The 12476-nt window shown below is 37.6% G+C and overlaps 1 protein-coding gene across 49 annotated transcripts in view; it reads left to right on the forward strand.

The window, feature by feature from the left end:
• The window catches only part of MLLT10 (MLLT10 histone lysine methyltransferase DOT1L cofactor), a 213522-nt gene that overhangs the window by 64649 nt on the left and 136397 nt on the right, over positions 1-12476 (forward strand). For all 49 annotated transcript variants that reach the window (XM_027976600.3, XM_027976601.3, XM_027976602.3 and 46 more), the window contains exon 5: positions 9113-9222. In XM_027976600.3, the coding sequence (XP_027832401.1) occupies positions 9113-9222 (110 nt within the window). The remainder of the gene's footprint in view (positions 1-9112; positions 9223-12476) is intronic.

Raw genomic sequence — 12476 nt, forward strand, 5'->3', positions numbered from 1 at the left:
GAACCAGATGCCATGATCTTAGTTTTTTTTTATTTTTAATTTTAGTGAAAATCACTCAGTCATGTCCAACTCTTTGCGACCCCATGGGCTATACAGTCCACTAAATTCTACAGGCCAGAATACTGGAGTGGGTAGCCTTTCCCTTCTCCAGAGATCTTCCCAACCCAGGAATCGAACCCAGCTCTCTCACATTGCATGCAGATTCTTTACAATCTGAGCCACAAGGGAAGCCCTTAGTTTTTTGAACGTTGAGTCTTAATCCCGGTTTTTCACCTTCCTCTTTCACTTTCATCAAGAGGCTCTTTATTTCCTCTTTGCTTTCTGCCAGAGGGTGGTGTCATCTGCATATCTTAGGTTATTGATATTTCTCCCTGCAATCTTAATTCCAGCTTGTGCTTCATTCAGGCCAACATTTCGCATAATGTACTCTTGGATATAAGTTAAATAAGCAGGGTGGCAATACATAGCCTTGACGTGCCTCTTTCCCAAATTGGAACCAGTCTGTTGTTACATGTCTGGTTCTAACTGTTGCTTCTTGACCTGCATGCAGATTTCTCAGGAGGCAGGTCAGGTGGTCTGGTATTCCCATCTCTTTAAGAATTGTGCATAGTTTGTTGTGATCCACACACAGTCAAAGTCATTAGTGTAATCAGTGATGCAGAAGTAGATGTTAAACCATGAAGGAAAGATAATTAGTTACAATTCAAAACTATCATAATGTTGCCTTTAACTTTTACCTGTATTTAAACTTTACCAGGTGCTTCCCTGGTGGTTCAGTGGTAAAGAATCTGCCTGCCAATGCAGGGAACATGGGTTTGATCCCTTGGTCGGGAAGATTCCTGGGAGAAGGAAATGGCAACCCACTACAGTATTGTTTCCTGGGAAATCCCGTGGACAGAGGAGCCTGGTGGGCTGCAGTCCATGGTGTCACAGTCGGACACACTTAGTGACTAAATAACAGTATTTTTTTGGTTAGCCAGAAGAAACCCTTCTCCAGATTCATGTGGGGCAAGTCTCTTAGCAACAGATTCCCTCACCTTGTGTTTCATTGGGATATGTGTTTTTTTCCATATTTGAAGGATAATTTTGCTTGATTTGGAATTAAGTGACAGGTTTTTCTTCCAGAAATTTAAAAATGTCATTGTACACACTCTAATGGCCTCTGTTGAATTTGGTGAGAAATTTATTGTTTAATCTTACTGAGGATTCCTTGTATGTAACAAGTTTTTTCTCAAAGATTCTCTTTTTCCTTGGCTTTTAGCAGTGATTTATTATTTTATCTCAGCGCAGATCTCTTTGTGTTTATTCTGATGGTTTCTTGAACCTCTTGAATGTGTAGATTCATGTCTTTTATCTAATGTTTCAACTCGTCTACCTTTAAGTTGACTGACTGAGTTTTTTTCCTCTGTACTCAGATCTGTTGTTGAGACCCTCTAGTGTATTTTTCATTCTGGTTATTATAATTTTAAGCATGAGTGTTTGTGTTTGGTTCCTTTTTAAAATGATTCTTTATTGATTCTCTCTTTGTTGAGACTTCATTGTCCTGGCTTCCTTTAGTTTCTTGTCCTTGCTTTCCTTTAGCTCTTTGAGCAGATCTAAGACAGTGATTTAAAGTCTGCATTTAATGTCTGTGCTTCTGCAGGGACAAATTCTGTTCAATTCTTCTGTGAATGGGCTATATGCTCTTTTTCTTTATATCCTCTGTAACTTTTTCTTGAAAACTGGACATACTATGTCCACTCTGGAAAGTAGGTTCTTTACTCATGGTTTAATTTTGTTGCTTGGTGTTACTTGCCTTTTAAGTGGTTTTCTATATAGGTTTTTTTTTCTTTTTTAAGTGTGCTTTCTTTGTCACTTTGATCTCTAAAGTCTGTTTTTGTAGCTTGTGTTCAACTGGTGTTTTGGCAAAGACTTGCTTGAATACTAGGTGCTAAGATAATGTGCAGTAGAAGTGAGAAGGGAGAGGGGCTCAAAAAAAAAAGAAAAAAGAAAAAAACCAACTCTCCAGTGTTTGTGGATTGACTCTGTGCTGGGATCTTTCCTTCAGTGGCCAGCCAGTCTGCTTAGAGTTCTGCTTCCTCTTTGCTCTGTACTAGGAGATATATCAGGGATTAAAGTTTAGCATCTCATCAGGTCTTTTACGAAGATGGATCCTGCCCTGGGCATGTGGTGCTGTCTAAATTCCCTGGAATGCAGAGATACTTTTCAGTGCTCCCAGTTTCCAAGAGAAAATTTGTCCCAGGTTTTCCTCTTGGACTCTTGGCATGTTTGTGAACCATAATCTTTTGCCCCAGGATCTGTGCCTTTTTGTTTTTGTTTTGTCTGCCATACAGTGATTTGAGGAATACCTTCCACTTTTCTGGCCAGTGTGAGTTTTGAGTTTGTCAGAAGAATATGTGTTAGTTCTTCAGTAGCCCACAGTCATTTTAAAATAGGGAAGCACAATTATTTGCAAATAAAGTCTGCTCTGTTCCTTCAGAAACTCGAGTTGGGGTTGTTTATTGGGTCTGCAAGGTGCTCTCTCAAAGACCTCCTGAATCCAGGGTGGCAGGGGTCAAGGGAAAGTAAGAATTCCTAAAGCTTTCTTACTTTTTTTTTTTTATTTGCTGGCTTTTTTGCCACTTGCAGAATCTTAGTTCCCCGACCAAGGATTGAACCCAGACCTCTGGCAGTCAGAGCACCTACTCATAACCACTGGACGGCGAGGTTACTCTCCACTTTCCCACAGTTTTTCAGTTTTCTTTCTTTTTTTCTTGACTTAGCATTCATTTGGTTGTTGCAAGCCTTTCATTCTTTTTTTTTTTTCCAAAATCTCTGAAATTGGTTCTTAAAGTTTTTGCTTGACTTTTTGATGTTTCTGTGGTGGAAAGTGCCGTTGGAGCAGCCTGCTCCCCCATTTTTGCTGACGTGTGCTCATTTGCTTCAGTTGTGTCTGACTCTTTGTGACCCCATGGACTGTAGTCCATAGAATTCTCCACGCCAGAATAGTAGAGTGGGTAGCCTTTCCCTTCTCCAGGGGATCTTCCCAACCCAGGGATCGAACCCAAGTCTCCCACATTGCAGGTGGGTTTTTACCAGCTGAGCCACAAGGGAAACTCAAGTGTCTTGAGAAACATTGTCTAAATTGTTTTGTCCCTTTGTAAAACTTTGGTTTGGGGGGATATGCATTGTTACATGCAGGAGCAGAAATGTGGTCCTTGTTACTGCATCTTGACTAGTCTCCTATTATTTTTTCTTAACCTGGATTTTTTCCTTATTTTATTATTCTCTGTTTCCTTTTTTCTTCCTTATTTGTGATTTTATGAATGTTTTTAGCATTGTATTTTAATCCATGTAATAATACTCTTAATTCAGTTCCATTTAAATTTAATGTTATTAGATTACCATTTGGGCCATATCTTTTCTGTATATACAGGTATTAATATTTATGTATGTAGGTATAGCAGTTGCTCTAGGGATTACAGTTCAATCTATTATGTATACCACTTTACATAAAATGTAGAAAACTTCAGAACTGTATAGATCTCTTTTACCTGCTTCTTCCCTAGTCTTTAGTAATAAGATGTTTTATACACATTGAAAACTTTACAAGACTTTTGATGTAAGCAGTCTTATGTATTTTAAGTGAAAGAAGATACTATTATTGTTTTAATAGCCAGTACTCTGTCAGAAGTACCTGTGTGTTTATCATGCTTCATTTGTCTCTGCATCTTGGAGCTTCCTTCTTGGGTCATTTTTGTTTTCTCTCTTTTCTGTTGCCCAAGGAAAATTGTCTGGTGTTCCTTTTAGAGGGAATTTGTTTAAAGATATTTTTTGGCTTTAATTTGTTTAAAGATATTTTTGGCTATTTATCCCTTTCTTTTGGTGATAACTTGCCTTTGGTTATTTTCAGGTATTTTTCTTTTTGGTTTTCTGTAGTTCTACAGATTATGTGCCTGTGTGTGGATTTATATTAATATTTACTTACCTTGGGATTTATTGTGATTATTCAACCTATGACTTATTATCTTTTTATTTTAGAAAGTTTTTAGTTACTATCATTTTAAATATTGCTTCCATACCATTTATTTCTTTTATATTTCTCTGAGACTCTACTTCTTAGGTAACTTGTTATTATGTTGTTTTTGTTTCTTGTCCTCTTTCTGTCTTTTTCATACTTCTGTGCTAATGTTCTCAGTATTTTCTTCTGACCTATTTCATTCTAATTTTCTTTTTGACTATTGATATATCTAGGCCATTGTTAATCCCATTTACTAGTTTTAAATTTTTGTTTTTACTTCTGTAATTTTTGATTGAGCGTCTTCATTTCTTTGAGGGAATTTTTAATAGTTTGTGTGTGTTTAAATATAATAAGCATACTTTTAAACATCTGTGTCTGAAACCCCAACATACGAATCTGTTTTGATTTTCATGTTTTTGCTGCTTTTCATTCATGTTGTCTTGTCTTTCTTGTGTTTCATACTTTGCATTGCGCTGAAAATGAAAATGAGCTAGAATTAGAACTTGTTCAGTTGCTCAGTCGTGTCCGACTCTTTGCAACCCCATGGACTGAAGCATGCCAGGCTTCCCTGTCTTTCACCATCTGCGGAGCTTGCTCAAACTCATGTCCATTGAGTCGGTGATGCCATCTGACCATCTCGTCCTCGTCGTCTCCTTATCCTCCTGCCTTCAATCTTTACCAGTATCAGGGTCTTTTCCAGTGAGTCAGCTCTTCGCATCAGGTTGCCAAAGCATTGGAGCTTCAGCTTCAGAATCAGTCCTTCCAATGAATATTCAGCATTGATTTCCTTTAGGATTGACTGGTTTGATCTCCTTGCTGTATTAGAAATTATTTGTAGCCAAATGAATGACATTGTTTTCCTGGAGAGAGGGTTTATATTAGCTTCTGTCTGGTGTCTGGGGCACTTGATAATTTAGGATTACATGAGTCGATTTCTGAGCTTGAGATGATCAAAGCTCAGCTGCAGGCTCTTGGAGGGCCTCTGTACTTTTAGTTTATTGGCATTTCTGACTTGCAGCCACTCAGTTTTGCAACTGAAAGAGGGTGAGGGAGTTACTAGTATTCCTCTTTTCCCTTAGTTGTCCAGGGACATAGATCCCTATACTTTCAGCCTTCTGAGTTTGTCAAACGTACCTTCCACTCTCTGAGCTGTTTTCTTTGAAATAAGCAAATGTCCCCCTGGGGCAAAGTGGTCAAAGTTGTACTTAAGGCCCTGGACTTCCATCCTTTTGCAGGTAACCCTGATAATTCCTTACTATCACATCAGGTCTTTAGTCACATTATATCTTTCTTCAGTCACATTTTTGCTGACTGTATAGAGCTTCTCCGTCTTTGGCTGCAAAGAATATAATTAATCTAATTGTGGTGTTGACCATCTGGTGATGTCCATGTGTAGAGTCTGCTCTTGTGTTGTTGGAAGAGGGTATTTGCTATGACCAGTGCGTTCTCTTGGCAAAACTCTGTTAGCCTTTGCCCTGTTTCATTCCGTATTCCAAGGCCAAATTTGCTTGTTACTTCAGGTGTTTCTTGACTTCTTACTTTTGCATTCTAGTCCCCTATAATGAAAAGAATATCTTTTTTGGGTGTTAGTTCTAAAAGGTCTTGTAGGTCTTCATAGAACCATTCAACTTCAGCTTCTTCAGTGTTACTGGTTGGCACATAGGCTTGAATCACTGTGATATTGAATGGTTTGCCTTGGAAACAAACAGAGATCACTCTGTCATTTTTGAGATTGCATCCAAGTACTGCATTTCGGACTCTTTTGTTGACCATGATGCCTACTCCATTTACTCTAAGGGATTCCTGCCCACAATAGTAGATATAATGGTCATCTGAGTTAAATTCACCCATTCTAGTCCATTTTAGTTTGCTGATACCTAGAATGTTGACGTTCACTCTTGGCATCTCTTGTTTGACCACTTCCAATTTGCCTTGATTTATGGACCTGACATTCCAGGTTCCTATGCAATATTGCTCTTTACATCATTGGACCTTGCTTCTGTCACCAGTCACATCCTTAACTGGGTATTGTTTTTGCTTTGGCTCCATCCCTTCATTCTTTCTGCAGTTATTTTTCCACTGATCTCCTGTAGCATATTGGGCACTTACCGACCTGGGGAGTTCCTCTTCCAGTATCCTATCATTTTGCCTTTTCATACTGTTGATGGAGTTCTCAAGGTGGTTCTCTGAAGTGGTTTTCCATTCCCTTCTCCAGTGGACCACATTCTGTCAGACCTCTCCACCATGACCTGTCCGTCTTGGGTGGCCCCACATGGCATGGCTTAGTTTCACTGAGTTAGACAAGGCTGTGGTCCTTGTGATCAGATTGACTAGTTGACTGTGGCTCGGATCATGAACTCCTTATTGCCAAATTCAGACTTAAATTGAAGAAAGTAGGGAAAACCACTAGACCATTCAGGTATGATCTAAATCAAATCCCTTATGATTATACAGTGGAAGTGAGAGATAGATTTAAGGGATTAGATCTGATAGACAGAGTGCCTGATGAACTATGGATGAAGGTTCGTGACATTGTACAGGAGACAGGGATCAAGACCATCCCTGTGGAAGAGAAATGCAAAGAAGCAAAATGGCTATCTGAGGAGGCCTTAGAAATAGCTGTGAAAAGAGAAGTGAAAAGCAAAGGAGAAAAGGAAAGATACAAGCACCTGAATGCAGAGTTCCAAAGAATAGCAAGAAGAGATAAGAAAGCCTTCCTCAGCGATCAGTGGAAAGAAATAGAGGAAGACAACAGAATGGGAAAGACCAGAGATCTCTTCAAGAAAATTAGAGATACCAAGGGAACATTTCATGCAAAGATGGGCTCGATAAAGGACAGAAATGGTATGGACCTAACAGAAGCAAAAGATATTAAGAAGAGGTGGCAAGAATACACAGAAGAACTGTACAAAAAAGATCTTCATGACCCAGATAATCACGATGGTGTGATCACTCACCTAGAGCCAGACATCCTGGAATGTGAAGTCAAGTGGGCCTTACTTACTTACATCACTACGAACAAAGCTAGTGGAGGTGATGGAATTCCAGTTGAGCTGTTTCAAATCCTGAAAGATGATGCTGTGAAAGTGCTGCACTCAATATGCCAGCAAATTTGGAAAACTCAGCAGTGGCCACAGGACTGGCAAAGTCAGTTTTCATTCTAATCCCAAAGAAAGGCAATGCCAAAGAATGCTCAAACTACTGCACAGTTGCACTCATCTCACATGCTAGTAAAGTAATGCTCAAAATTCTCCAACCCAGGCTTCAGCAATACATGAACCGTGAACTTCCTGATGTTCAAGCTGGTTTTAGAAAAGGCAGAGGAACCAGAGATCAAATTGCCAACATCTGCTGGATCATGGAAAAAGCAAGAGAGTTCCAGAAAAACATGTATTTCTGCTTTATCGACTGTGCCAAAGTCTTTGACTGTGTGGATCACAATAAACTGTGGAAAATTCTGAAAGAGATGCAAATACTAGACCACCTGACCTGCCTCTTGAGAGACCTATATGTAGGTCAGGAAGCAACAGTTAGAACTGGACATGGAACAACAGACTGGTTCCAAATAGGACAAGGAGTATGTCAAGGCTGTATATTGTCACCCTGCTTATTTAACTTCTATGCAGAGTACATCATGAGAAACGCTGGGCTGGATGAAGCACAGGCTGAAATCAAAATTGCCGGGAGAAATATCAATCACCTCATATATGCAGATGACACCACCCTTATGGCAGAAAGTGAAGAGGAACTAAAAGCCTCTTGATGAAAGTAAAAGAGGAGAGTGAAAAAGTTGGCTTAAAGCTGAATATTCAGAAACCTAAGATCATGGCGTCTGGTCCCATTACTTCATGAGAAATAGATGGGGAAGCAGTGTCAGACTTTTTGGGGGGGGGGGCTCTAAAATCACTGCAGATGGTGACTGCAGCCATGAAATTAAAAGACGCTTACTGCTTGGAAGGAAAGCTATGACCAACCTAGGTAGCATATTGAAAAGCAGAGATATTACTTTTCCAACAAAGGTCTGTCTAGTCAAGGCTATGGTTTCTCCAGTGGTCATGTACGGATGTGAGAGTTGGACTGTGAAGAAAGCTGAGCATCGAAGAATTCATGATTTTGAACTGTGGTGTTGGAGAAGATTCTTGAGAGTCCCTTGGACTGCAAGGAGATCCAAGGAGTCCATCCTAAAGGAGACCAGTACTGGCTGCTCATTGGAAGGACTGTTGGTGAGGCTCGAAACTAGAATACTTGGCCACCTCCTGTGAAGAGTTGACTCATTGGAAAAGACTCTGATGCTGGGAGGGATTGGGGGCAGGAGGAGAAGGGGACAACAGAGGATGAGATGGCTGGATGGCATCACCGACTCGTTGGATGTGAGTCTGAGTGAGCTCTGGGAGTTGGTGATGGACAGGGAGGCCTGGCATTCTGCGATTCATGGGGTTGCAAAGAATCGAACACGACTGAGCAACTGAACTGACTGAGTCACAATTTGAAAACTTGAGGGAAGCAACATTTAAGATCAATTATTTGAAGTGAAATATTAAAATAGTAAAACAATGAATGTTAGTATTTAAAGTATCAACATTAGTATAACAATGGCAAGTTTAATATTGACATTTAAAGTATTTAAATTTTTATTTCAGGGTTTCAGCTATAAAACTTAATACTTTCCTGTGGTTCTCAGAGAAAGTATTGATATGAAATATTTAGTTTACTCTTACAAGACGTGTCAGTGCCAGCATCTGAATTTTAAAGTGTTTCCCTTGGGGAGTTCCCTGGTGTCCCCTTGGTTAGGTTTATGGGCTTTCACTGCCATGGCCCGGGTTCAGAGTCCCTGCTTGGTCCGGGAACTGAGATCCCAGATGGATGGGTGCAGCAGTCAAAAAAAAGAAGTTTCTCTTTATTTGTGTTACTGCGCACAGTAGCTGCGGAAATGACTAAGAGTCTTTTATCATTAGTGGCTTGACTATTAGTAGTGCGAATTTGTTAATGTTTTTTGTTATGTGTTTGCTCAAATGGGCAATTAAGGGATCTGTTCGGAAAGTTAATACTTTATGTTTTAAAAACCTTTGTTGGAGCTGGAGAATGACATTATTTTTGTTTACTCATTTTTAGGTTGGGCTCATGTGGTTTGTGCCCTGTATATTCCAGAGGTACAGTTTGCCAATGTTTCTACAATGGAACCAATTGTTTTGCAGTCTGTTCCACATGATCGTTATAATAAGGTACAGTATATATTATTTTATTGATCTTTTAATATAACTTTTCATTTTAAAACTGGTAAGTGTAAAGGAATTGTTAAATTTTGTTTTATTATAGCCCTTCATTAAAAAATGTAAATGCCTCCATTGATTTGGAAAAAATATAATTACTGTGTTAAAGTACAGTTATTAAAATACTGAAGTCACAGGAGTATAAAACAAATGCACACAAGCAAAGTTATATTACCTTTTTTATTAACCTAGGTATATAAGGTCCTAACATTTTAATCCTTACAGATTATTCTTTAAAAATTACTGACTTAAAGAAAAACAAAAAAATGATTATTGACTTTTATGTTCTTTCAGATATTAAGGCTGTATCAAATTTTAATTAATCGTTATTTGATATAATATTCATTGTGGTGATACACATCCTGTTTTAAAAAATAATCCTATCACAGAATATTTATTCATCTCTCCAAATGATTTTTTTGCTCTCAAGACAGTATTCTTTGTTTTTTTGTTTTTTTGTTTTTTTTTGCCCTTAAAAATAATCTTAATGTTTGCTTTTTTCTCTTGTATCTTTTTCTTAATTTAGTACATTTATATTGTTTCATTCTCTTGCATATTGGGTTATTTTTTAAATTACCTACTGTGCCTTTAAACATACTATTATAATTTTAACTGAAGGTACTTGTTGATTTATTTTGTCTGTGGAGAAAGGGTCATGGAGCCAATGCTAAGATTTCAAAATATTAAACATTTTGTAATGCAGATTATTAATATTTATTTGGAAAATTCAGAGAAATAGAAAAATGTAGGACAAAACTCATGTAAAATCTTTCCATTAAGATCCTCCTAGATTTATTTTTGTTCACATTTTACAAATACTATATACTTCTAGTTGACTGATCACGTTAGTGGTATATGAGATTGTACATAATCTTGTGTCCTGTTAAATGCACTGTGTATTACCAGTAGGACAATCTTTGCTATTCTTTTTAGTGAAAAGTATTGCAGTATTGAATGCATTGAAAGTATTGAATGATTTTCTTTCCATATTGATAACATTAAATATTTTGAAGTGTTTTTTAGAAAAGGTTATTCATATTTGTTAATTGACCTTGAATAGCTCTTTGTTAATTTTAATATTTTAATTTATTTTTTTCTTACAAAATGTTTTTTATACTCAAATAATTATTCTTTTTTCTTATATACTTGCTGTCCGTGCTTTTGCCCATAATTTAATATTTGCTTTTTAACTTTTATTTTGTCTTTATGATTGTCATTATTGTTGGTATTCTAGCATGTTAATTTTTTCTAGTTTTAATTAAAAATTTTTTTTTATAATTTATACAACTACTCTTGATTGTTTCTGCCTTTGTTGCCACACAGAATCTTTCTCTAAAGTATAACTATTTTGTAGTATGTAGTTCCGATAAAGAAGGACTTTCTTCTGCATGACCAGAATACACCCATCAGAATCAGGAAATTAACATTTATGTGTTATTTGTCTAATCTTGAAGTGTCATCATTATTTGTCTAATTGCCATTCATATTCTTTGTTTTCCCAGTAGAATCTTTTCATAGCAAAAAGATCACAGTCTACTTTTTGTCCCTTAAGTCTCCTGACTTACCTAACCTTGGTACTTCTGAAGATTATTTGTAGAATGGTTTTTAATAATGTTTCCTCATTATTAAATTAAGATTATGTGTTTTTGGCAGGAATGTCACAGAGTTGGTGCTGTGTTCTTCTCATTGCATCCTGTCAGGTGGTACATGATTTCAGTTTTTCCCAATACTGGTGATGTTACCTTGGTCACTTGGTTAAGGTGGTGTCTGCAAGATTTCTCCACTGGGAGGTTAATCTTTATTTCCATTATAATTAGTAAGCATTTTATAGTGAAGTACTTTGTATGTAAATACCTTGTTTCTTGTGCCTTTTATTCACTAATTTTAGCATCCACTGTTATTTCTTTGCTTAATCTATTACCACGATTGATGAGAAGTGGTGGTATTCTGATTCCATTGTTTACATTCATCAGTTGGCATTCCATTTTAAGGAGATGTTTTCATCACTTCCCAATGATTTATATCAGTATGGACTAATAACGGCTTACGTGTTGCTGTTTTGTTTTAATGGGTCATTCCCCATCGCTGTCACTTACTGTGATGCTTATATTGTGTCAGGTTTAGTCAGTGGGTCCCTTCAGGCTCTCCTGTGTCTTTTGACTTCTTTCTGTCTTTCTCTGAGGGCTTCTTTTCTTCTGACATGACGGTATGTTCTAGGCTCATCTTGTACCATTGCTTTCTTAGTCCTCGAATAACCGTTTCTCAGAGAAGTTTTGAATCCTTTTAGGTAAGAATGGTATCTAGAAACTGAAGAGGATGTTAGGTGTGCTCACTGTTAACGAGGAGATTGCTGTTTTCAGGCCCTCTCAGTGCGTATAGATGCAGAGATACACACACATTCACATCTATATCTTCTTTATGTTTTGAAGTAGATGAGGTCACATAGTTTTGATGATTATGTGGATATATGTACATGCACACATATCTATATGTATTTCTGTGTCTATTTATGTATCTACCCATAAACTCCTAGGAATTTCTTAGTAATTTCCCTACACCTAATCCAACAACACAGGGTTCATTTTAATTTTCTTTTTGTTTTTATGACTCTCATGTGAGACAGTGAGAAACCTCACTCCTTTTATCCTCAGTATATTTATTTGATTATTCTCTCTTTTATTAGCAAGCCATCCCATAATACAGAGGCCATCCTAACTTTGTTTAGGCTCAAACCTCACTTTGGGTTGCTGCTGATTCCCTGCATGGCTGCTTTTTTTCTTTTTAAACCATTTTGGGAGCTTAATGCTTAGCTTTAGTACACAACTCCCCTCTTTCCCTTTCATGGTTGGTTTCCTCACTTTGCACAGGTTCTGACAACTCATTCTGATACTATTTCCATCCTTACCCTCAACACTTTCATGAGAACCACCCTACTGGGGCTCTGATACTAGAGTTGGGCTATCCCTTCCTTTGCAGGATAGATGCTGCCATGCTTCACCCCACCTCATGGCTTTAAGACTTAAGTATTCAAGGAGTGTAGAAAGTATTCAAGGGAGTATAGAAAGAAGAATGAATTATTTAGATATAAATCTTCTATCCAGTTAGGTTAATTTCAGAATATGCTGATAGATGTCTAATTTTTCCCCCTCTCACATGATTTAGTCAGCTTTTTCAGCACTACGTTTTGCAGCGATTTGGAATACTGT

Source organism: Ovis aries, chromosome 13 (genome assembly GCF_016772045.2).
Source record: "Ovis aries strain OAR_USU_Benz2616 breed Rambouillet chromosome 13, ARS-UI_Ramb_v3.0, whole genome shotgun sequence".
In the NCBI taxonomy this organism is placed as follows: Eukaryota; Metazoa; Chordata; class Mammalia; order Artiodactyla; family Bovidae; genus Ovis; species Ovis aries.